A 25,972-nucleotide genomic window follows, 5' to 3' on the forward strand; every position below is an offset into this window, starting at 1 on the left:
AAAAAATTAATCTCAAAAGGTAAAAGCCCATTTGCATACCCATTATACTAACCTTATCTCAAACAAGTTTCTTTACTTCTCGACTAAACAAAGCTCTCCATCCACGAGGCTATAATTTTATCTATCTCACCCTTTTACCTCTAGCTCGTGGTACCCTTACCACAACCACGATCAAGTTCTAGAACCACCACCTATGAACTGACTCAACAATCAACCTCATTACTAGTGTTGAGCGATACCTTCCGATATCAGGAGATATCGGATTGGATTGGATCGGGCCGATACTCAAAAAGTATCGGATATCGCCGATTCCGATACCGGAAACCAATGCAAGTCAATGGGACACAAATATCGGAATGAATAAAAACCATTTCTTTGCTTGTAGGTTAATTTTACATGAAGGAAAACAACTAACAATAATTTAGAATGTATTGGGGGAGGTGGTTGCCCAAATCGATGGGAACAGTGCTCACAGTGAAACATGAAAAGCCGGCAATTCAGCAGCCGCATACACCGGTACCCGACAATTTAGAACAGAAAGAATAGAGCTTCACACATAGATTAGAAAGATAGAAACATGTCAGTCACATATATAATAAGTACAGTGACAGTGTTGGTTACTGTACTTGTCATTTAGTGTAAAGGATTTATTTAAAAAAATAATAGTGTTTTCATGCACCGTCTCTTTAAAAAAGCCGGCCGGCAATTCAGCAGTGGTACCTGACAATTTAGACCAGAAAGATAGAGCATCACACATAGATTAGATAGATAGAAACATGTCAGTCACATATATAATAAGTACAGTGACAGCGTTGGTTACTGTACTTGTCATTTAGTGTTAAAATAAAGGATTTATTAAAAAAAATTGGCGCGGGTTTCCCCATAATTTTAGTCTCTAGCGGAGGTTACGCAGACGGCTGGGGCAGATGTTTGAAGCCTGGGAAGGGGGTAATACCCATGGAGCTTCACAGGCTACTGATATCAGCCCCCAGCTGAATACCTAGCCTTTACTAGCTATTAAAATGGGGGACCCCCCCAAAAAAATGACTTGGGTCCCCCCTATTTTAATAGGTAGCAAAGGCTAGGCAGACAGCTGGGGGCTCATATTAATAGCCCAGGAAGGGTGCCATGAATATTGGCCCCGTACCAGGCTAGAAACACCAGCCGTCAGCCATCCCAGAAATGACACATCCATAGGATATGCCAATTCTGGCACGTAGCCTCGCTCTTCCCACTGCCCTGTAGCGGTGGCAGTGGGGTAATAGGGTTGGGGTTAATGTCAGCTTATAATGCCAGCTGACATCAAGCCCAGGTTAGTAATGGAGAGGTGTCTATAAGACACCCCCATTACTAACCCCATAGTCAAAGTTAAAAAAAACCACAAACACCCAGAATAAAGTCCTTTAATTGAAATAAACACACAATTCTTTATTGTTCTAAATTAAACCATACTTACCATCACGCCCATTCCAGCTGAAGCCAACGATCTCCTGCAATAAAAGAAAAATAATAAAGCAACATCATCCTTACCTTTCCATGGTTCCCACGACGGCTCCAGCTCTGCTACATTCACATGACAGGCTGGACGGCAGCAGAAAGCTACCATCCAGCCTGTCATCCCACAGACACTAAGAAGCGCAGGCATGCTTGTGCTCCTCAGTGTCTGGCTGTGACGGCATCCAGATGAGCCGAGTTCATGTCCAATGAACTCAGCTCACCTCATGCATGTCACTGACAGCGTGGGAGAAGTCTCCTGCGCATGTGGTGAGCGTGATAGAATCCTCCTGCTGAAGCGCTGAGCGCAGGAGAATTTTCCCACGCTGTTAGTGACGTGCATGAGGTGAGCTGAGCTCATTGGACATGACCTCGGCTCATCTGGATGCCGTCACAGCCTGACACTGAGGAGTGCAAGCATGCCTGCGCTTCTCAGTGTCTGCGGGATGACAGGCTGGATGGCAACTTTCTTCTGCGGTCCAGCCTGTCATCTTGATGTAGCAGAGCTGGAGCTGTCCTGGGAACCATGGAAAGGTAAGGATGATGTTGCTTTATTATTTTTCTTTTATTGCAGGAGATCGTTGGCTTCAGCTGGAATGGGCGTGATGGTAAGTGTAACGGGTCCGGGAGGCGGAACCTCTGAGCTACTATACAAGGGGGCGGCCCTTGTAAGGGAGCGGGTGGCAGTCTCTGGGTGAACGGACAGGGAGTTACGGCAAGTGATCAGGGCAGTCTCTGGGTAAGGGGTAGGTACGACCTGTGATGGCAGAGCCTCCGGGTAGGCTAGCAGGCAGATGGTAGATGTGTGCTCCCAGGTGAGCAAGCGAGAGTCTCTGGAATAGCAGGTGGTCACGGCACGTGACAGCGGAACCTCCGGGCTGGCAGGGAGGTAGGTAACGGAGAAGCGCTCCCAGGTGAGCGGGCAAGAGTCTCTGGAATAGCTGGTGGTCACCGCACGTGACAACGGGACCTCCGGGCTGGCAAGCAGGCAGGTAACGGAGATGCGCTCCCAGGTGAGCGGGCAAGAGTCTCTGAGATAGCTGGTGGTCACAGCACGTGACAACGGAGCCTCCGGGCTGGCAAGCAGGCAGATAACGGAGAAGCGCTCCCAGGTGAGCGGGCAAGCTGGTCCATAGACAGACTGACCGGAGTAGTAAGGCAGACCGTCGGACCTCAGGCAAGCAGGCAGGTAGCTGATATGCGCTCCCAGGTGAGCGGGCAGGCTGGTCCTTTAGACAGACTGACAGGAGTAGTAAGGCAGACCGTCGGACCTCAGGCTGGCAGACAGGTAACAAGTATTCAGGCAGGAATCAAGCAGGTAACTAGCAGGAAACTGGCAGGAAACTGGCAGGTAACTGGCAGGTAACTGGCAACGGGACCTGAGGGCTGAAGCACAGGTGAGACACAGGTGCAAACAACATTGCTCGGGCACCTCCATTTTGGAGGAGGTGCCTTAAATATGATGAAGTCCTCCGGCCATTGGCCGGGGACTCCTTAGGACGGCGCGCGCGGCCCCTTTAAGAGGAGGGGAGCGCGCGCGCGCGCGCCCTAAGCACAGGGGCCGGGAAGGAGCGCGCGCTGAGAGCAGAGCGGGAGGAGGACGCCGGGAAGGAGCGCGCGCTGACAGCAGAGCGGGGAGAGGACGCCGGGCACGGAGAAGAGCGGTGAGGGGAGCAGCGTCCCTGCCTAGCAGAGGGCAGGGACGCCAGCGCTACAGTAAGTATGGTTTAATTTAGAACAATAAAGAATTGTGTGTTTATTTCAATTAAAGGACTTTATTCTGGGTGTTGTGTTTTTTTTAAAATACTTTACTAGAAATTCATGGCGGTCATGTCATATTGGCATGACCCCATTAATTTCGGGCTTAGGCCCAGCTGATAATGCCAAGCTAGCCCTAACCCCTTTATTACCCAGTGAGCCACCGCACCAGGGCCCTGGATGAGTTGGGTACAGCGCCAGAAGATGGTGTTTCTACGAACGCTCCATTTTCCGGGGTGGCTGCGGACTGCAATTTGCAGCGGGGCGGGGACCCAGAAAGCTTGGGCCTCCCTGCACTGCAGAATCCAGCCCCCAGCTGCCTAGTTGTACCTGGCTGGACACAAAAATAGGGTGAAGCCCCACGTATTTTTTTTTTAATTATTTCATGAAATTCATGAAATAATTAAGAAAAAAAGGGCTCCCCTATATTGTTGTGTCCGGCCAGGTACAAATAGGCAGCTAGTGGTTGGGGGCAGCCCTTTCCTGCCTGCTGTACCTGACTGGACACAAATATAGTGCGATGCCCCACGTCAATTTTTTTTAAATTATTTCATGAATTTCCTGAAATAATTAAAAAAAAATTGAAGTGGGGCTTCGCACTATATTTGTGTCCAGCCAGGTACAGCAGGCAGGAACGGGCTGCCCCCAACCACCAGCTGCCTATTTGTACCTGGTTGGACACAACAATATAGGGAAGCCCTTTTTTTCTTAATTATTTCAAGAATTTCATGAAATAATTAAAAAAAAAAATACGTGGGGCTTCGCCCTATTTTTGTGTCCAGCCAGGTACAACTAGGCAGCTGGGGGCTGGAATCCGCAGCGCAGGGAGGCCCAAGCTTTCTGGGCCCCCCCTTGCTGCACATTGCAGTCCGCAGCCACCCCAGAAAATGGCACGTTCATAGAAGCGACATCTTCTGGCGCTGTACCCAACTCATCCAGGGCCCTGGTGTGATGGCTCACTGGGTAATAAAGGTGTTAGGGCCAGCTTGGCATTATCAGCTTGCCCTAAGCCCGAAATTCAAGGGGTCAAGCCAATATTAGACATGGCAGGCATGAATTTCTAGTAAAGTATTTAAAAAAAACACAACACCCAGAAAAAAGTCCTTTAATTGAAATAAACACACAATTCTTTATTGTTCTAAATTAAACCATACTTACCATCATGCCCATTCCAGCTGAAGCCAACGATCTCCTGCAATAAAAGAAAAATAATAAAGCAACATCATCCTTACCTTTCCATGGTTCCCAGGACAGCTCCAGCTCTGCTACATCGAGATGATAGGCTGGACCGCAGCAGAAAGCTGCCATCCAGCCTGCCATCCCGCAGACACTGAGAAGTGCAGGCGTGCTTGCGCTCCTCAGTCTCAGGCTGTGACGGCATCCAGATGAGCCGAGGTCATGTCCAATGAACTCAGCTCACCTCATGCACGTCACTGACAGTGTGGGAAAATTCTCCTGCGCTCAGCGCTTCAGCAGGAGAATTCTCTCACGCTCACCACATGCGCAGAAGAATTCTCCCACGCTGTCAGTGACGTGCATGAGGTGAGCTGACTTCATTGTCGGCTCATCTGGATGCCTTCACAGCCAGACACTGAGGAGCGCAAGCGTGCCTGCGCTTCTCAGTCTCTTCCGCATAGCAAGCTGGATGGTAACGTTCTGCTGCGATCCAGCCTGTCATGTGAATGTAGCAGAGCTGGAGCTGTCCTGGGAACCATGGAAAGGTAAGGATGATGTTGCTTTATTATTTTTCTTTTATTGCAGGAGATCGTTGGCTTCAGCTGGAATGGGCGTGATGGTAAGTATGGTTTAATTTAGAACAATAAAGAATTGTGTGTTTATTTCAATTAAAGGACTCTATTCTGGGTGTTGTGTTTTTTTTAAAATACTTTACTAGAAATTCATGGCGGTCATGTCATATTGGCATGACCCCATTAATTTCGGGCTTAGGCCCAGCTGATAATGCCAAGCTAGCCCTAACCCCTTTATTACCCAGTGAGCCACCGCACCAGGGCCCTGGATGAGTTGGGTACAGCGCCAGAAGATGGTGCTTCTACGAACGCTCCATTTTCCGGGGTGGCTGCGGACTGCAATTTGCAGCGGGGGGGGGGGCCCAGAAAGCTTGGGCCTCCCTGCACTGCAGAATCCAGCCCCCAGCTGCCTAGTTGTACCTGGCTGGACACAAAAATAGGGTGAAGCCCCACGTATTATTTTTTAAATTATTTCATGAAATTCATGAAATAATTAAGAAAAAAAGGGCTCCCCTATATTGTTGTGTCCGGCCAGGTACAAATAGGCAGCTAGTGGTTGGGGGCAGCCCTTTCCTGCCTGCTGTACCTGACTGGACACAAATATAGTGCGATGCCCCACGTCAATTTTTTTTAAATTATTTCATGAATTTCCTGAAATAATTAAAAAAAAATTGAAGTGGGGCTTCGCACTATATTTTTGTCCAGCCAGGTACAGCAGGCAGGAACGGGCTGCCCCCAACCACCAGCTGCCTATTTGTACCTGGTTCGACACAACAATATAGGGAAGCCCTTTTTTTCTTAATTATTTCAAGAATTTCATGAAATAATTAAAAAAAAAAATATGTGGGGCTTCGCCCTATTTTTGTGTCCAGCCAGGTACAACTAGGCAGCTGGGGGCTGGAATCCGCAGCGCAGGGAGGCCCATGCTTTCTGGGCCCCCCCCTGCTGCACATTGCAGTCCGCAGCCACCCCAGAAAATGGCATGTTCATAGAAGCGCCATCTTCTGGCGCTGTACTCAACTCATTCAGGGCCCTGGTGTGGTGGCTCACTGGGTAATAAAGGTGTTAGGGCCAGCTTGGCATTATCAGCTTGCCCTAAGCCCGAAATTCAAGGGGTCAAGCCAATATTAGACATGGCAGGCATGAATTTCTAGTAAAGTATTTAAAAAAAACACAACACCCAGAAAAAAGTCCTTTAATTGAAATAAACACACAATTTTTTATTGTTCTAAATTAAACCATACTTACCATCATGCCCATTCCAGCTGAAGCCAACGATCTCCTGCAATAAAAGAAAAATAATAAAGCAACATCATCCTTACCTTTCCATGGTTCCCAGGACAGCTCCAGCTCTGCTACATCGAGATGATAGGCTGGACCGCAGCAGAAAGCTGCCATCCAGCCTGCCATCCCGCAGACACTGAGAAGTGCAGGCATGCTTGCGCTCCTCAGTCTCAGGCTGTGACGGCATCCAGATGAGCCGAGGTCATGTGCAATGAACTCAGCTCACCTCATGCACGTCACTGACAGTGTGGGAAAATTCTCCTGCGCTTAGCGCTTCAGCAGGAGAATTCTCTCACGCTCACCACATGCGCAGGAGAATTCTCCCACGCTGTCAGTGACGTGCATGAGGTGAGCTGACTTCATTGTCGGCTCATCTGGATGCCGTCACAGCCAGACACTGAGGAGCGCAAGCATGCCTGCGCTTCTCAGTCTCTTCCGCATAGCAAGCTGGATGGTAGCGTTCTGCTGCGATCCAGCCTGTCATGTGAATGTAGCAGAGCTGGAGCCATCGTTGGAACCATGGAAAGGTAAGGATGATGTTGCTTTATTATTTTTCTTTTATTGCAGGAGATCGTTGGCTTCAGCTGGAATGGGCGTGACGCTAAGTATGGTTTAATTTAGAACAATAAAGAATTGTGTGTTTATTTCAATTAAAGGACTTTATTTTGGGTGTTGTGTTTTTTTTAAAATACTTTACTAGAAATTCATTGCGGTCATGTCTAATATTGGCATGACCCCATTAATTTCGGGCTTAGGCCCAGCTGATAATGCCAAGCTTGCCCTAACCCCTTTATTACCCAGTGAGCCACCACACCAGGGCCCTGGATGAGTTGGGTACAGCGCCAGAAGATGGTGCTTCTACGAACGCTCCATTTTCCGGGGTGGCTGCAGACTGCAATTTGCAGCGGGGAGGGCGCCCAGAAAGCTTGGGCCTCCCTGCACTGCAGAATCCAGCCCCCAGCTGCCTAGTTGTACCTGGCTGGACACAAAAATAGGTTGAAGCCCCACGTATTTTTTTTTTAATTATTTCATGAAATTCATGAAATAATTAAGAAAAAAAGGGCTCCCCTATATTGTTGTGTCCGGCCAGGTACAAATAAGCAGCTAGTGGTTGGGTGCAGCACTTTCCTGCCTGCTGTACCTGACTGGACACAAATATAGTGCGATGCCCCACGTCAATTTTTTTTTAATTATTTCATGAATTTCCTGAAATAATTTAAAAAAAATTGAAGTGGGGCTTCGCACTATATTTGTGTCCAGCCAGGTACAGCAGGCAGGAACGGGTTGCCCCCAACCACCAGCTGCCTATTTGTTCCTGGTTGGACACAACAATATAGGGAAGCCCTTTTTTTCTTAATTATTTCAAGAATTTCATGAAATAATTAAAAAAAAAAATACGTGGGGCTTCGCCCTATTTTTGTGTCCAGCCAGGTACAACTAGGCAGCTGGGGGCTGGAATCCGCAGCGCAGGGAGGCCCAAGCTTTCTGGGCCCCCCCCTGCTGCACATTGCAGTCCACAGCCACCCCAGAAAATGGCACGTTCATAGAATCGCCATCTTCTGGCGCTGTAGCCAACTCATCCAGGGCCCTGGTGTGGTGACTCACTGGGTAATAAAGGAGTTAGGTCCAGCTTGGCATTATCAGCTTGCCCTAAGCCCGAAATTCAAGGGGTCAAGCCAATATTAGACATGGCAGGCATGAATTTCTAGTAAAGTATTTAAAAAAAACACAACACCCAGAAAAAAGTCCTTTAATTGAAATAAACACACAATTCTTTATTGTTCTAAATTAAACCATACTTACCATCATGCCCATTCCAGCTGAAGCCAACGATCTCCTGCAATAAAAGAAAAATAATAAAGCAACATCATCCTTACCTTTCCATGGTTCCCAGGACAGCTCCAGCTCTGCTACATCGAGATCATAGGCTGGACCGCAGCAGAAAGCTGCCATCCAGCCTGCCATCCCGCAGACACTGAGAAGTGCAGGCGTGCTTGCGCTCCTCAGTCTCAGGCTGTGACGGCATCCAGATGAGCCGAGGTCATGTCCAATGAACTCAGCTCACCTCATGCACGTCACTGACAGTGTGGGAAAATTCTCCTGCGCTCAGCGCTTCAGCAGGAGAATTCTCTCACGCTCACCACATGCGCAGAAGAATTCTCCCACGCTGTCAGTGACGTGCATGAGGTGAGCTGACTTCATTGTCGGCTCATCTGGATGCCTTCACAGCCAGACACTGAGGAGCGCAAGCGTGCCTGCGCTTCTCAGTCTCTTCCGCATAGCAAGCTGGATGGTAGCGTTCTGCTGCGATCCAGCCTGTCATGTGAATGTAGCAGAGCTGGAGCTGTCCTGGGAACCATGGAAAGGTAAGGATGATGTTGCTTTATTATTTTTCTTTTATTGCAGGAGATCGTTGGCTTCAGCTGGAATGGGCGTGATGGTAAGTATGGTTTAATTTAGAACAATAAAGAATTGTGTTTTTATTTCAATTAAAGGACTCTATTCTGGGTGTTGTGTTTTTTTTAAAATACTTTACTAGAAATTCATGGCGGTCATGTCATATTGGCATGACCCCATTAATTTCGGGCTTAGGCCCAGCTGATAATGCCAAGCTAGCCCTAACCCCTTTATTACCCAGTGAGCCACCGCACCAGGGCCCTGGATGAGTTGGGTACAGCGCCAGAAGATGGTGCTTCTACGAACGCTCCATTTTCCGGGGTGGCTGCGGACTGCAATTTGCAGCGGGGGGGGGGGCCCAGAAAGCTTGGGCCTCCCTGCACTGCAGAATCCAGCCCCCAGCTGCCTAGTTGTACCTGGCTGGACACAAAAATAGGGTGAAGCCCCACGTATTATTTTTTAAATTATTTCATGAAATTCATGAAATAATTAAGAAAAAAAGGGCTCCCCTATATTGTTGTGTCCGGCCAGGTACAAATAGGCAGCTAGTGGTTGGGGGCAGCCCTTTCCTGCCTGCTGTACCTGACTGGACACAAATATAGTGCGATGCCCCACGTCAATTTTTTTTTAATTATTTCATGAATTTCCTGAAATAATTAAAAAAAAATTGAAGTGGGGCTTCGCACTATATTTTTGTCCAGCCAGGTACAGCAGGCAGGAACGGGCTGCCCCCAACCACCAGCTGCCTATTTGTACCTGGTTCGACACAACAATATAGGGAAGCCCTTTTTTTCTTAATTATTTCAAGAATTTCATGAAATAATTAAAAAAAAAAATATGTGGGGCTTCGCCCTATTTTTGTGTCCAGCCAGGTACAACTAGGCAGCTGGGGGCTGGAATCCGCAGCGCAGGGAGGCCCATGCTTTCTGGGCCCCCCCCTGCTGCACATTGCAGTCCGCAGCCACCCCAGAAAATGGCATGTTCATAGAAGCGCCATCTTCTGGCGCTGTACTCAACTCATTCAGGGCCCTGGTGTGGTGGCTCACTGGGTAATAAAGGTGTTAGGGCCAGCTTGGCATTATCAGCTTGCCCTAAGCCCGAAATTCAAGGGGTCAAGCCAATATTAGACATGGCAGGCATGAATTTCTAGTAAAGTATTTAAAAAAAACACAACACCCAGAAAAAAGTCCTTTAATTGAAATAAACACACAATTTTTTATTGTTCTAAATTAAACCATACTTACCATCATGCCCATTCCAGCTGAAGCCAACGATCTCCTGCAATAAAAGAAAAATAATAAAGCAACATCATCCTTACCTTTCCATGGTTCCCAGGACAGCTCCAGCTCTGCTACATCGAGATGATAGGCTGGACCGCAGCAGAAAGCTGCCATCCAGCCTGCCATCCCGCAGACACTGAGAAGTGCAGGCATGCTTGCGCTCCTCAGTCTCAGGCTGTGACGGCATCCAGATGAGCCGAGGTCATGTGCAATGAACTCAGCTCACCTCATGCACGTCACTGACAGTGTGGGAAAATTCTCCTGCGCTTAGCGCTTCAGCAGGAGAATTCTCTCACGCTCACCACATGCGCAGGAGAATTCTCCCACGCTGTCAGTGACGTGCATGAGGTGAGCTGACTTCATTGTCGGCTCATCTGGATGCCGTCACAGCCAGACACTGAGGAGCGCAAGCATGCCTGCGCTTCTCAGTCTCTTCCGCATAGCAAGCTGGATGGTAGCGTTCTGCTGCGATCCAGCCTGTCATGTGAATGTAGCAGAGCTGGAGCCATCGTTGGAACCATGGAAAGGTAAGGATGATGTTGCTTTATTATTTTTCTTTTATTGCAGGAGATCGTTGGCTTCAGCTGGAATGGGCGTGACGCTAAGTATGGTTTAATTTAGAACAATCAAGAATTGTGTGTTTATTTCAATTAAAGGACTTTATTTTGGGTGTTGTGTTTTTTTTTAAATACTTTACTAGAAATTCATTGCGGTCATGTCTAATATTGGCATGACCCCATTAGTTTCGGGCTTAGGCCCAGCTGATAATGCCAAGCTTGCCCTAACCCCTTTATTACCCAGTGAGCCACCACACCAGGGCCCTGGATGAGTTGGGTACAGCGCCAGAAGATGGTGCTTCTACGAACGCTCCATTTTCCGGGGTGGCTGCAGACTGCAATTTGCAGCGGGGAGGGCGCCCAGAAAGCTTGGGCCTCCCTGCACTGCAGAATCCAGCCCCCAGCTGCCTAGTTGTACCTGGCTGGACACAAAAATAGGTTGAAGCCCCACGTATTTTTTTTTTAATTATTTCATGAAATTCATGAAATAATTAAGAAAAAAAGGGCTCCCCTATATTGTTGTGTCCGGCCAGGTACAAATAAGCAGCTAGTGGTTGGGTGCAGCACTTTCCTGCCTGCTGTACCTGACTGGACACAAATATAGTGCGATGCCCCACGTCAATTTTTTTTTAATTATTTCATGAATTTCCTGAAATAATTTAAAAAAAATTGAAGTGGGGCTTCGCACTATATTTGTGTCCAGCCAGGTACAGCAGGCAGGAACGGGTTGCCCCCAACCACCAGCTGCCTATTTGTTCCTGGTTGGACACAACAATATAGGGAAGCCCTTTTTTTCTTAATTATTTCAAGAATTTCATGAAATAATTAAAAAAAAAAATACGTGGGGCTTCGCCCTATTTTTGTGTCCAGCCAGGTACAACTATTCAGCTGGGGGCTGGAATCCGCAGCGCAGGGAGGCCCAAGCTTTCTGGGCCCCCCCCTGCTGCACATTGCAGTCCACAGCCACCCCAGAAAATGGCACGTTCATAGAATCGCCATCTTCTGGCGCTGTAGCCAACTCATCCAGGGCCCTGGTGTGGTGACTCACTGGGTAATAAAGGAGTTAGGTCCAGCTTGGCATTATCAGCTTGCCCTAAGCCCGAAATTCAAGGGGTCAAGCCAATATTAGACATGGCAGGCATGAATTTCTAGTAAAGTATTTAAAAAAAACACAACACCCAGAAAAAAGTCCTTTAATTGAAATAAACACACAATTCTTTATTGTTCTAAATTAAACCATACTTACCATCATGCCCATTCCAGCTGAAGCCAACGATCTCCTGCAATAAAAGAAAAATAATAAAGCAACATCATCCTTACCTTTCCATGGTTCCCAGGACAGCTCCAGCTCTGCTACATCGAGATGATAGGCTGGACCGCAGCAGAAAGCTGCCATCCAGCCTGCCATCCCGCAGACACTGAGAAGTGCAGGCATGCTTGCGCTCCTCAGTCTCAGGCTGTGACGGCATCCAGATGAGCCGAGGTCATGTCCAATGAACTCAGCTCACCTCATGCACGTCACTGACAGTGTGGGAAAATTCTCCTGCGCTTAGCGCTTCAGCAGGAGAATTCTCTCACGCTCACCACATGCGCAGGAGAATTCTCCCACGCTGTCAGTGACGTGCATGAGGTGAGCTGACTTCATTGTTGGCTCATCTGGATGCCGTCACAGCCAGACACTGAGGAGCGCAAGCATGTCTGCGCTTCTCAGTCTCTTCCGCATAGCAAGCTGGATGGTAGCGTTCTGCTGCGATCCAGCCTGTCATGTGAATGTAGCAGAGCTGGAGCCGTCGTTGGAACCATGGAAAGGTAAGGATGATGTTGCTTTATTATTTTTCTTTTATTGCAGGAGATCGTTGGCTTCAGCTGGAATGGGCGTGACGGTAAGTATGGTTTAATTTAGAACAATAAAGAATTGTGTGTTTATTTCAATTAAAGGACTTTATTTTGGGTGTTGTGTTTTTTTTAAAATACTTTACTAGAAATTCATTGCGGTCATGTCTAATATTGGCGTGACCCCATTAATTTCAGGCTTAGGCCCAGCTGATAATGCCAAGCTTGCCCTAACCCCTTTATTACCCAGTAAGCCACCACACCAGGGCCCTGGATGAGTTGGGTACAGCGCCAGAAGATGGTGCTTCTACGAATGCGCCATTTTCCGGGGTGGCTGCGGACTGCAATTTGCAGCGGGGGGGGGGGGCCCAGAAAGCTTGGGCCTCCCTGCACTGCAGAATCCAGCCCCCAGCTGCCTAGTTGTACCTGGCTGGACACAAAAATAGGGTGAAGCCCCACGTTTTTTTTTTTTAATTATTTCATGAAATTCATGAAATAATTAAGAAAAAAAGAGCTCCCCTATATTGTTGTGTCTGGCCAGGTACAGATAGGCAGCTAGTGGTTGGGGGCAGCCCTTTCCTGCCTGCTGTACTCGACTGGACACAAATATAGTGCGAAGCCCCACGTCAATTTTTTTTAAATTATTTCATGAATTTCCTGAAATAATTTTAAAAAAATTGAAGTGGGGCTTCGCACTATATTTGTGTCCAGCCAGGTACAGCAGGCAGGAACGTGCTGCCCCCAACCACCAGCTGAGTATTTGTACCTGGTTGGATACAACAATATAGGGAAGCCCTTTTTTTCTTAATTATTTCATGAATTTCATGAAATAATAAAAAAAAAAATACGTGGGGCTTCGCCCTATTTTTGTGTCCAGCCAGGTACAACTAGGCAGCTGGGGGCTGGAATCCGCAGCGCAGGGAGGCCCAAGCTTTCTGGGCCCCCCCCGCTGCAAATTGCAGTCCGCAGCCACCCCAGAAAATGGCGCTTTCATAGAAGCTCCATCTTCTGGCGCTGTACCCAACTCATCCAGGGCCCTGATGTGGTGGCTCACTGGGTAATAAAGGTGTTAGGGCCAGCTTGGCATTATAAGCTGGCCCTAAGCCCGAAATTCAAGGGGTCAAGCCAGTATTAGACATGACTGCCATGAATTTCTAGTAAAGTAATTAAAAAAAACACAACACCCAGAAAAAAGTCCTTTAATTGAAATAAACACACAATTCTTTATTGTTCTAAATTAAACCATACTTACCATCATGCCCATTCCAGCTGAAGCCAACGATCTCCTGCAATAAAAGAAAAATAATAAAGCAACATCATCCTTACCTTTCCATGGTTCCCAGGACAGCTCCAGCTCTGCTACAACGAGATGATAGGCTGGACTGCAGCAGAAAGCTGCCATCCAGCCTGTCATCCCGCAGACACTGAGAAGTGCAGGCATGCTTGCGCTCCTCAGTCTCAGGCTTTGACGGCATCCAGATGAGCCGAGGTCATGTCCAATGAGCTCAGCTCACCTCATGCATGTCACTGACAGCGTGAGAAAATTCTCCTGCGCTCAGCGCTTCAGCAGGATAATTCTCTCACGCTCACCACATGTGCAGGAGAATTCTCCCACGCTGTCAGTGACGTGCATGAGGTGAGCTGAGTTCATTGTCGGCTCATCTGGATGCCGTCACAGCCAGACACTGAGGAGCGCAAGCATGCCTGCGCTTCTCAGTCTCTTCCGCATGGCAAGCTGGATGGCAGCGTTCTGCTGCGATCCAGCCTGTCATGTGAATGTAGCAGAGCTGGAGCCGTAGTGGGAACCATGGAAAGGTAAGGATGATGTTGCTTTATTATTTTACTTTTATTGCAGGAGATCGTTGGCTTCAGCTGGAATGGGCGTGACGGTAAGTATGGTTTAATTTAGAACAATAAAGAATTGTGTGTTTATTTCAATTAAATGACTTTATTCTGGGTGTTTGTGTTTTTTTTTAACTTTGACTATGCGGTTAGTAATGGGGGTGTCTTATAGACTCCTCTTCATTACTAACCTGGGCTTGATGTCAGCTGGCATTATAAGCTGACATCAACCCCAGCCGTATTACCCCACTGCCACCGCTACAGGGCAGTGGGAAGAGCGAGGCTAAGTGCCAGAATTGGCGCATCCTATGGATGTGCCATATCTGGGGCGGCTGACGGCTGGTGTTTCTAGCCTGGTACGGGGCCAATATTCATGGCACCCTTCCTGGGCTATTAATATCAGCCCCCAGCTGTCTGCCTAGCCTTTGCTAGCTATTAAAATAGGGGGGACCCCACGTCATATTTTTTTGGGTCCCCCAATTTAATAGCTAGTAAAGGCTAGGTATTCAGCTGGGGGCTGATATTAGTAGCCTGGGAAGCTCCGTGGGTATTGTCCCCTTCCCAGGCTTCAAACATCTGCCCCAGCCGTCTGCTTAACCTCCGCTAGAGACTAAAATTACGGGGAACCTCACGCCATTTTTTTTTTAATAAATCCTTTATTTTACCACTAAATGACAAGTACAGTAACCAACACTGTTACTGTACTTATTATATATGTGACTGACATGTTTCTATCTATTTAATCAATGTGTGATGCTCTATCTTTCTGTTCTAAATTGTCGGGTACCGATGCTGAATTGCCGGCCAGCTTTTTTAAAGAGACGGTGCATGAAAACACTATTATTTTTTTAAATAAATCCTTTACACTAAATGACAAGTACAGTAAGCAACACTGTCACTGTACTTCATATATATGTGACTGACATGTTTCTATCTATCTAATCTATGTGTGAAGCTCTATTCTTTCTGTTCTGAATTGTTGGGCACCGGTATATGCCGCTGATGAATTGCCGGCTTTTCATGTTTCACTGTGAGCACTGTTCCCATCGATTTGGGCAACCACTGTAATGCCACAACCACCATGGTTGTAGCATGAACGTGTTAAAAAATATTAATTCCTGCTTTTCCATTTAATTGTAATGTAATGGAGATAATGTAATGTCAGTGCTTGAGCAGGAGAATTCTCTCACGCTGGGATGGCATTCTGATGACTGGCTGGATCGCAGCTGAGCGCTACCATCCAGCTGGTCATCCTTCAGAGACACTGCAGAGCGCAGGCATTATGTGAACTTCCTATTCCGGTATTCGATATTGTAAAAGTATCGGAACTCAGTATCGGAACTCCGATACATCTAATATCGGTCGATACCCGATATTTCAGTATCGGAATGCTCAACACTACAATTTCAGGTAATTCCTATTCTCTACCAATAAGTTTGTGAACATGCAAACCCACTAACTCCCTTCTCTCTCCATCTAAACCTACCCAGATTACCTGCACCTACCAACTGCTTCCATTCCCTCCAACTACTGATGCCAATTTGGTCCTATCCTCAAGAACCCTTCACGCTTCCAAGGACCTTTTCAATAAATATCCTTTATTCCCCGCTTATTCATTTTATTGTCTTAATAATTTTAAATAAAGTGTATGGTTTTAATTTTTCTTGGGTATCCTAAAAATTCATCTTTTTTAACCTCCTTTCTAGCCTCCTAAACCTACACCTAAAGCCTAACGCTAACAGCGCAAGTAATATTTTAAACTTATTTATTGGTATATCCAAATCACATAACTGGTGATAGGTTGTCATTTCTTGCAGCAGGTATAGCATATGGTGCCTCTACCAATTATCTACTTGTGAACATAGCCCAAGGTGTGGAGGAGTATTTTTGTTTTTGGTTATTTATTTTACCTTATACACAAGTCTCTTTACCCTTTAAAGGAAGTTCCTTAACATATTTCACAGGAAAACCATTTCAGTTTAGTTTTTGAACATTTTATTGTGAGCCTGTAAAAGTGGCTTAATACCTCTGACCACGTTGTTGACAGCAGTGACCTGGGGGTCATAAATGCTTCCTGGGGCGATCCCCATGCTGTGCCCATGTCTTTTGAGCACTGTCACTATCGTTTTGGGCACTTTTTAGGCTTTCTACAGACTGCCGGGGGTGCTGCCGCAAAAATGCTCGGATTTCCCATAGACTAAAATTGGGCTTGTTGCTTGGGTCGAGCACCCGAGTATCACGGTGAGCTCGGCCCGAGCTTCGAGCACCCGAGCATTTTAGTGCTCGCTCAACACTAATTAAGACCCAACCTACCTTAGTTAAGCTCGGCACTAGTCCATCTTTCTGAATATTTAGGAAGTTCCCTACAATAGGTAATGGGAAAGGTCCAGGGGGCATCTTTTTTCTTTCCCATGCATATTTCCAGTAAAAGAAGACCAAAATAAAGGTGATAACTCCAACCAAGACAACGGTGACATTCTGCAGGTACGTCATGGCTCCGGCATTCATTCCATCTGATTCCGACGGTTGTGGTTTCAATTCTTTCTACTTCTCACATTGGCAGCTAGGAGCAGGGAGGACCCACTGGATCCAGCCCAATGCTCCATGGTTCTTTGAACTGCATTCTCCTTCTCAATCAGATCATATTACATGGGATTAAACTATGAGAAGCAGAATAAAGAGCCAAACAAGAGAAAAACAATCACTGCGCAGAACAGGAATGAGCGGTCTTCATACTGACTGCATAAAACGTACATGTTGCGTAACTTTGCTGTAAGGTGATATAGAGCAATTTAAAAAAAAAATGTATATGACCCCGTTACTTATACACCGAATGGCCAGTTTATAAAAGACAGAGACCCATTTAGTAGCTTGAACTGCAGCAATTCATCCCGGCATAGATTCCACAAGATGTTGAAATTATTCTGCACAAATTGTGGCCCAGGAGGACAGCATAGATGTCACAAATTACATTGGAATTACTAACATATTGCTAACCATGTTCGACCTAGTTCCATAACATGTGAAAAACCACTATGAACCTGCCAATATGTGGTTAATCTGCAGGCTAATAATGTTCTGAATCTGCCTGTACTAAGAGCCCCACTGCCGGGAGAAAATGAACTTTATTTTCCCTGGCAGCATTCCGTCATTGTGGTGGAGATGGTACAGTGTATAGAGAGTGGTGACGTTAAGCGCGTTCCTGGCACTGACTGATAGCCGGCCCTAATTCTGATCCTGCGACTATACAACCCTTGTGACATAGGGCATTGTCCTGTTGAAAGTGTCTTTCTGCAACTGATGGACCTGTGGACATGAAGGGATACACTTTTTAGGTTCAGCTTTACTGTCGAAACGATCATCTATAGGTATCAGAGGTCTGATTACTGAGTGTGTGCAAGGAAGACATTCCCCACACTATTACTCCATGTCCACCAACCTCAACAATTATACCCCCTCCTATTAGCATAGTGCAAATAAAGCTTGGATTTCTCACACCAGGCAATATCTTTCTCTTTCTCAGGGATATAACTTTTGTGCTGTTTTGTCCACTGGTTGTTTCCTTAGACCAATGGTTCCAAACTTTTCTTACCATGAGAGCCACATTCAACTCTGAAAGAGGGTCGCTAGCCCCATCCAGAGACTCACCCCTGAGTAGTGATATCCAGCTCCCGCCTCCCCCACAGTAAAGACACCCAGAGCCCCATTATTGTTATAATGATAGTCAGAGCTTCCCCACAGGAATCACACCAATGCAGTATACTTGCATATAGGAATTCCCACCTTACCCTCATTTGGTATTGTTGCATATTGGGTCCCCTATTTACCATATGTCTTATTCTTATGTGGCTGAGGGATTTTTGTACCTGCTTTGTCCTGTTGCCCCAAAATAGAGACCCACACACAATTCTTGCTCAACAGGCCATTGTTTTCATTGTCAATCCCTGGTACTATTTTTGCCTTGACCTCCAACTTGTATTGTTCATGTTACATTTTCAACGGTAGTATCAAATCTCCATTTATTCATCTTGAGTAGTGTTGAGCGAGCACTAAAATGCTCGGGTGCTCGAAGCTCGGGCCGAGCTCACCGTGATACTCGGGTGCTCGACCCGAGCAACGAGGCCAATGTTAGTCTCTGGGAGACCCGATCATTTTTGCAGCGGCACCCCCGGCAGTCTGTAGAAAGCCTAAAAAGTGCCCAAAACGATAGTGACAGTGCTCAAATGACATGGGGACAGCATGGGGATCGCCCGAGAAAGCATTTATGACCTCCAGGTCACTGCTGTCAACAACATGGTCAGAGGTATTAAGCCACTTTTACGGGCTTAGAATAAAATAAAAACTAATCTGAAATGGTTTTCCTGTGAAATATGTTAAGGAACATCCTTTCCAGGGTAAAGACTTGTGTATAAGGTAAAATAACCAAAAACAAAAATAGTCCTCCACACCTTGGGCTATGTTCACAAGTAGCATTATTTTATGCGTTTTTGCACTTTTGTATTGCTTTCAACCGTGACAAATGCATTCACCGGGAAATGTCATTTTAACATTTTACAACCTTATCTGGCCATGTGCTGTGTGACACATGCATACAGTGCTGAAAAGACATGGGAACAGCATGGAGAAGACCCCTGGAAGCATCTCTGACACCCAGGTCAGTGCCTAAAAGTGTGCCCATCAGAAGTGATCCATGCCGCATCAGAAGATGCAGACTTGCAACTATCACCGTGCAAGTCCTTGTCCAAGGGCAGTGTTCAATTGTACCTCCCCATTCCTTGCAATGCAAGTGCAAGTATGCAGCCTGCCACCCACCCACCCCCAGGCTGCAATACCATACTGCTTGCTTGCTTGCACTTGAAATTGTGCCTTTTAGGCATGTGGAGGCGGAATCTGGCCACCACGTCATGGCTGCGTCGGCGGCCTGGTATCCATACTCAGTCCCCCGCCACCCGGCGGCCGGGTGTCTACGCTTGGTCCCAAATGTCCATACTCAGTCCGTAGCTGCCTGGGGGCAACCAGGTGTCCATAAACGGTTCCCAGCTGTCCCTATTTGTCCCGGTGGGCCTTATACACAAGCGCGCATGCCAAAACATTACCTGTGCCCTCCGAAGTGCATTTAGTGGGAAGGACAGCTTAACCACAAACACATGGACAAGTGAATGTGGCCAGGGATGGTCCATCTCACTGACACCTTCACACTGGGTTAATATTGTGGAAGCCGGGACAGAGTTGGACACTGGGATGCAACACGTCCTCCAGACATAGAGGATTGAGAGTCCAGGGTCAATCAGGATTCAACACAAAGTTCAGAAGGTAGACAGCAGCAGTTCTCGGTCTCCTACACAACAAGTAAATTATTCATGATCATGAGGCCATCCATCTCCTTAGCTTTCTGTTCCTTGGAATGGAAGCGCATGTATGTAGTAGCGGCTAGGCCTGAGGTGGTCAGCGTTTTGGCACATATCCTACCTCCTACGAGGATTGCTGGATGTTTTCCTGCTACTATCCCAGTTCTATGACTCCCGTTAAAACAAAGCTTCAGGTAATGAATGATGGATGAGGTGGTGGCAAAGGAGAAAGAGCAGGAGGAACAAGGACCATTCACATCAATATCAGGCCAGTCAACCACACATGTCTTGTAGGTCATGTTTCTGTACCAAAAGGAGCGGTTTGGCTACACGGTTATAGGGCATACAGTGAGTGCAATGCCTACCAAAAATTTCAGGGCACTCCAATGCCCCTTGGAAGTGACAAGGAGGTCAGAGGGCCTTAACTAAACTGTTTTTTCCATTTATAGCAACTGGGTCTCCTGTACACTGTTGGCCTAAGCAGTGAATGGAGGGCTTTCCAAAAATTATGAGGAACTGCAATGCCCCTTGAAACAGACGTGGATTACAGTGTACTAAAAACCATCTACCCATTATTGGGGAGTGGGTCTCTTTTACTGTTCGCTTATGCATTGAAAAGCAAAAGCTGACTAAAATTAGGAGGAAATGCAATGCACGTTGGAAGGGTCGTGGAGGTTAGAGGTAATTAAAAACAACATTTCAATGAACCTTGGAGGAGCTGTGGAGTTCAGAGTGGTTTAACAAGACGGTTTTAATGCCCCTTGGGAGAGTGGTGGAGGTCGCAGTGGAATGAAAAGATAATATCAATGACCCTTGGAAGAGACGTGGAGGTCACAGTAGCTTATCAAGATCATTTTAATGCCCCTTACAAGAGCCATGCAGTACAGTATATTAAAAACATTATTCCCATTATTGGGGAGTGGGTCTCCCATAGTCTTTACCTATGCCTTCCAAGCAAAAGCTGCCAAAAATTAGGATGGAGGAACTTGCAATCCTGGCAACAGGGACCATGGTCACCTTGGTGGTATAGTGGTGGTGGAGGCTGAGGAAAAGGAGAAGAGCAAATGACAGCCGAAATGAGGAAGCGTATACCCATGTGTGGGTGTGAAGCTGTGCATGGGAATACACCTCCCGAAATAACACAGTGGATTTGACTTTATGTTACTCTGCTGTCATTTGGTGGTGATGAGAAGTCTGGCCCAATCCAGCCCTTGTTAATTTTGATAACGCTCAGCTTGTCAGCAATGTCAGTTGACAGACGAGTGCGCTTATCAGTTATAATTCCCCCAGCAGCACTAAAAACATGCTCCGATAACACGCTAGCAGAAGGGAAGGCCAGGACCTCCAAGGCATACAGAGCGAGTTCATTCCAAGTGTCCAGTTTGGATACCCAATACATTAAAGGCACAGAGGAATCACGGAGGACATAGGTACGGTTGGCAAGGTACTCCCTCACTATCTTTTGAAACTTTCCACTCTTTGTGAGAGTACCCCGCGCCTCAGGGCCTGTAAGCTGGGCGGGTCTGAGAAAACTGTCCCAGAACGTTGACAGTGTTCCCCTGCCTCTTCTGGATTGGAGTTGCGTCTCTCTCGCCTAAAAGCCTTTGTTGGGCAATGAACTGTGACCTCTGCCGCTAGTTTGTTCAGATGGGAATTTTTTTATCAGTTCTGCAGCAAGGGCCTTCTGGTACTGCCCCATTTTTGTAGACCTCTCCACCTCAGGAATAAGAGAGTGAAAGTTCTCCTTGTAGCGGGAGTCTAAAAGTGTCACCAACCAGTAATGACTGTCACCCAACGTGAGGGTCACGGTTAAGGCAGTGCAACATAAAGTCAGCCATGCGTGTCAGACTGGTAAAGGGCAAGACTTCCGTGTCCTCACCAAGATGATGACTGACCATGCACTCCTCCTCCTCCCCCCTGTCCTCAGGCCACCTACGCTGAACCGACGGTATGACAGTTGTACAGGTACTACCGTCTACGGCGCATGATACCAGCTCCTGTTCTTCCTCCTCCTCCTCTCCCTCATTGTCCCCCAATGCACATTGGGATGAGATGAGGCTGGGCTATGTGTAATCCACCGCTACGGCTTCTTGATCCATCTCATCATACTCTGGCTGCAATGCCTCCTCTTTAATTTTCTACAGAGAGTGTTGCAAAAGACAGACAAGTGGGATGCTGACGCTAATGATGGCGTCATTGCCACTCACCATCTTGGTGGACTCCTCAAAATTTGTCAGGATGGTACGTATGTCAGACATCCAGGTCCACTCCTGAGGTCTTATGTGTGGAGTCTGACCTGAATATCAACGGCCTTGTTGCAGCTGGTATTCCACAACTGCTCTCTTCTGCTCACAAATCCTTTGCAACATGTGGAAGGTAGAGTTCCAATGTGTGGGGACATCACACACCAGTCGTTGTGCCGGAAGCTGAAAACGCTGCTGCAACACAGCAAGGGCGGCGGAAGCTGTAGCCGACTTCTGAAAATGAGCTAACAGGGGGCGTACTTTAACAAGCAGATCTGGCAACTCATGGTACGATTTAAGAAACCGCTGAACCATGAAGTTAAGCACATGAGCCAGGCATGGTACGTGTGTGATCTCGCCTCGCCTCAGAACCGCCACCAGGTTATGGCCATTGTCACACACGACAATGCCTGGATGTAGGTTCAGCGGTCTCAGCCACAGATCTGCCTGCTCTTTCACAGCTGTCCTCAACTAACAAGCAGTGTGAGGTTTATCACCTAAGCTTATGAGTTTCAGCACTGCCTGTTGCTGCTTGGCTAAAGCAGTACCGCAGTGCTTCCAGCTTGTAACTGATGTGGTGATATCTGAGATGGAGGCTGAACATGAGGAGGAGGAAGATGATGATGCGCAGGAGCTGTACACTGTGGGGGCAACTCTGACTGACATAGGGTCTGCAATCGTCAATGTGGGGAGGATGTGTTCCGTCTCAAGGTCCGACTGGGTCCCGGCTTCCACTATGTTTACCCAGTGTGCAATCAGGGTCCCTGGCCACAAGCACTTGTCCATCTTTCCGTTGTCAGGTGGACTCTTACAGTAACTGCGTTGTTGAGGGCACGGCAGATGTTTTGAGACATGTGGTTTTGTAGTGCGGGGATGGCACACCGGGCAAAATAGTGTCGGCTGGGGACCGAGTACCGAGGGACGGCCACTGCCATAAGGTTGCGGAAGGATTCCATCTCCACCAGCATAAAAGGCAGCATTTCCAACGCAAGCAGTCGTGAAATGTGCGAATTTAGGACTGTGGCCTGTCGGGCGTTGGCTGCGAATTTGCGCTTTCATTCAAAGGTCTGGGATATGGACAACTGAATGCTGCGGTGGGACGTGGACGTGGACATTGACGCTGTTTCTTGAGAAACTGCCATAACAAGTGAAGACTGAAAGGAGGGGGCATGTTTGCATGCAGTATGGACAGGGGATTGCCTTGCACGCACAACAGGGGGTTCTCTTACATGCACAACAGCGGAAGAAGCAGTGGTGACACCCGCTGACACTGGTCGTTGACCCTGGGGTTCTCCACACAAAGTCGGGTGCTTTCCTGACATGTGCCTGATCATGCTGGTGGTGGTCAGGCTGGTAGTTTTGTCACCCCTGCTGATGCTGGCCTGGCAGGTGTTACAAATGACCTTTTTGGGGTTATCAGCAGAGTCTTTAAAAAAATTCCAGACTCTGGAAGACCTACCGGTTGTACTGGCAACGTCCCTCATGTTGGTGTTACGGGGAATGGTTGCCTGCCTTCTGTCTGCGGCCACCACACTGCTTCTTCCTGCCTGTTGGGGTACTCTGCCTCCCTCCCCCTGTGTGCTGCTGGCCTCGCTCTGCGTGTCCTCCTGCCACATTGGGTCAGTTACTAGATCATCCACCACCTTCTCCTCTTTCACTTCCGCACCACGGTCCTCCTCCTCACTTTGTGGCAATTGTGACTCGTCATCGTCCAGCTCTTGTGACAAATTGCCAGCGTCGCCTTCCTGTGGCCGTGGCTGTTCAAATATTTGGCCATCGCTACATGAGATCTCCTCTTCCAGCACTTCAAGCGGAGCAGGCGAGTGGCCCAAATATGGAAATGAACCAGTGAACAGCTCTTCAGAGTGTCCAACTGTGGGGTCAGTGGCATCAGGGTGAGGAGGAGTATGCGGTCCACACTCATGGCTACTAAGACTTGACCGTGTGGAAGACAGACCGGAGGTGGTGGTGCTCAGTTAACTGGAAGTATTATCTGCTATCAAATTTATAACCTGTTCACACTGATCAATTCGCAATAGTGGTTTTGTTGTGTGCTTCCCTAGTAATTCGGTCAAGACCTGGGAGTGAAAAGATGTGGCTGTTGGTTGTGGAACATTTTCACCTTGGCCACGGCCCCGTCCTCTGCATGCACCATCACCAGAACGTTCAGTTCCACGTCCCTTGCCACGCGCCTTGCCCATTGTAAATGAAGTAAAATAGCTTACACTCGCACTATCAATGGCAAAAGGGTAATAAAAAGGAGATTAGAACTGTGGAAGAGGAATACCACAGTTCTAGTTCTCTGGCCTACACCAGAATTTTTTAAACAGATATATTTGTGTCTGAACAGTCAGCGAGACACTCAAACTGTTTTTTTTTATGGAAAAAAGGCAAAAACATGGATAACACCCAGATTTGAACTGTGGAAGAGGAAAACCACAGTTCTAGTTCTCTGACATACACCAGAATCTTTTAAACAGATATATTTGTGTCTGAACAGTCAGTGAGACACTCAAACTGTTTTTCTTATGTAAAAAAGGCAAAAAGGTGGATTACACCCAGATTTGAACTGTGAAAGAGGAAAACCACAGTTCTAGTTCTCTGACCTACACCAGAATCGTTTAAACAGATATATTTGTGTCTGAACAGTCAGTGAGACACTCAAACTGTTATTTTTTATGGAAAAAAGACAAAAAGGTGAATAACACCCAGATTTGAACCGTGGAAGAGGAAAACCACAGTTCTTATTTCCTGGCGTATACCAGACTTTTTTAAATAGATATATTTGTGTCTGAACAGTCAGCAAGACAGTCAAACTGTTTTTTTTATGGAAAAAATGCAAAAAGGTGGATAATACCAAGATTTGAACAGTGGAACTGCAATACCACAGTTCAAGTTATCTGGCAGAAACCAGACTCTTTTAAACAGATATATTTGTGTCTGAACACTCACAGACGCACTCAATTTTTTTTTTTTTGGGGGGGGGGGGATACCAAAAGGTTAATAAGACTGGTATTTGTACAGTCTGACTGAGGGAAAAAAAAAGAGGATTTTGATGAAAAAAAAAAGGATTTTTCCTGGCCCATGAGACCAGGGGCTAAGACTAGCAATTCGAGCAGGAGCACACAGGACTGTAATGCAGTGTTTGTTGGTGTAACCACTGCGTCTCCTATACAGCCTGTCTGCCTGCCTGACTGATAACTGGGATGGATATTAGTCCTCAGAAGGACAGTTTGTTTGTTTTTACAGGCTTTACAGACCCTACACTAAGTATTTTGCAGTATAAATCTCTCCCTAGCTCAGCAACACTTTCCCTACACTGTCTGATCCGGAGCGACTGTGTCCAAGATGGCGGCGCCCGGTTTTAAATACTCGAGGTGACGCTGTGCGGCCTGCCAGTCACTGTAATGCACACAATCAACATGGCTGCAGCATTACAGTGACTGGCTGGCAATCCCTGCATGTTAAATGGCTCTGTAAAGAGCGCCAAACATGCAGGGCGGAGACCCGAGCTCCCGCCCGAGTAACCCGAAAATGCTCAGTGCTCGCCGAACATCCCGAGTAGTGAGATACGAGTAGAGAGCAGTGTCGAGCATGCTCGCTCAACACTAATCTTGAGACATTTCTGACCCATTGCTCCGTCAGATTTTTACAAACCTATTCTAGAGCTTTTGCTTTTAGACTCACCCCTCCCATATTTATTTCTAGTTTGGGTTAACTGTGAGTTTAATTAACATCACTTTGTGCGTCATGATTTACATTTTTGTAACTGGGCCCCCATAGACAGGAATTTGACCCTCCCTCTCCTTTTCCTATCTCTCGGTTTAAGAGTCAGTAGCAGATAAGAGGTGGTTAATGCTGGATTCTGGCCTCTTGGCTCTCATCCATGTAAACACAAAGGCTGCAGTTCTGCTAGCTGTGATCTACAGGTCTAATGCGGATAGACATGGAGCCACCGGGATGTGGGACGATACTGTTCTCTGCTGTCTTAGGTCTTATAACATTTTATTTGCTATGGACCCTTCTCTATAACAGGCACAGACTTCCCCCAGGTCCAACTCCTCTTCCACTAATCGGGAATTTGATGCAAGTCAGAAATGGACAAATGGCAAAAACACTAATGGAGGTAGGTGTTTACCAACAACTTCGTCCTTAATGATTGCAGCACACTTACCTCCCCGTAGTGTT

The 25,972-nt window shown here is 47.1% G+C and overlaps 2 protein-coding genes across 4 annotated transcripts in view; one reads left to right on the top strand and one right to left on the bottom strand.

Moving 5' to 3' along the window:
* The window catches only part of LOC141154951 (cytochrome P450 2C23-like), an 81,315-nt gene extending 64,488 nt beyond the window's left edge, over nt 1-16,827 (bottom strand). For both annotated transcript variants that reach the window (XM_073641530.1, XM_073641529.1), the window contains exon 1: nt 16,507-16,827. In XM_073641530.1, the coding sequence (XP_073497631.1) occupies nt 16,507-16,701 (195 nt within the window). In that variant the 5' untranslated portion in view covers nt 16,702-16,827. The remainder of the gene's footprint in view (nt 1-16,506) is intronic.
* An 8,787-nt stretch (nt 16,828-25,614) lies between these two features.
* The window catches only part of LOC141154959 (cytochrome P450 2G1-like), a 103,628-nt gene continuing 103,270 nt past the window's right edge, over nt 25,615-25,972 (top strand). Inside the window, exon 1 of one of the 2 annotated variants that reach the window (XM_073641536.1) lies at nt 25,615-25,910. In XM_073641536.1, the coding sequence (XP_073497637.1) occupies nt 25,719-25,910 (192 nt within the window). In that variant the 5' untranslated portion in view covers nt 25,615-25,718. The remainder of the gene's footprint in view (nt 25,911-25,972) is intronic. The other variant, XM_073641537.1, reaches the window with a different exon arrangement.

The sequence above is a fragment of the Phyllobates terribilis genome, unplaced genomic scaffold (genome assembly GCF_046119375.1).
Source record: "Phyllobates terribilis strain yellow unplaced genomic scaffold, ASM4611937v1 Scaffold_7__3_contigs__length_470593459, whole genome shotgun sequence".
In the NCBI taxonomy this organism is placed as follows: Eukaryota; Metazoa; Chordata; class Amphibia; order Anura; family Dendrobatidae; genus Phyllobates; species Phyllobates terribilis.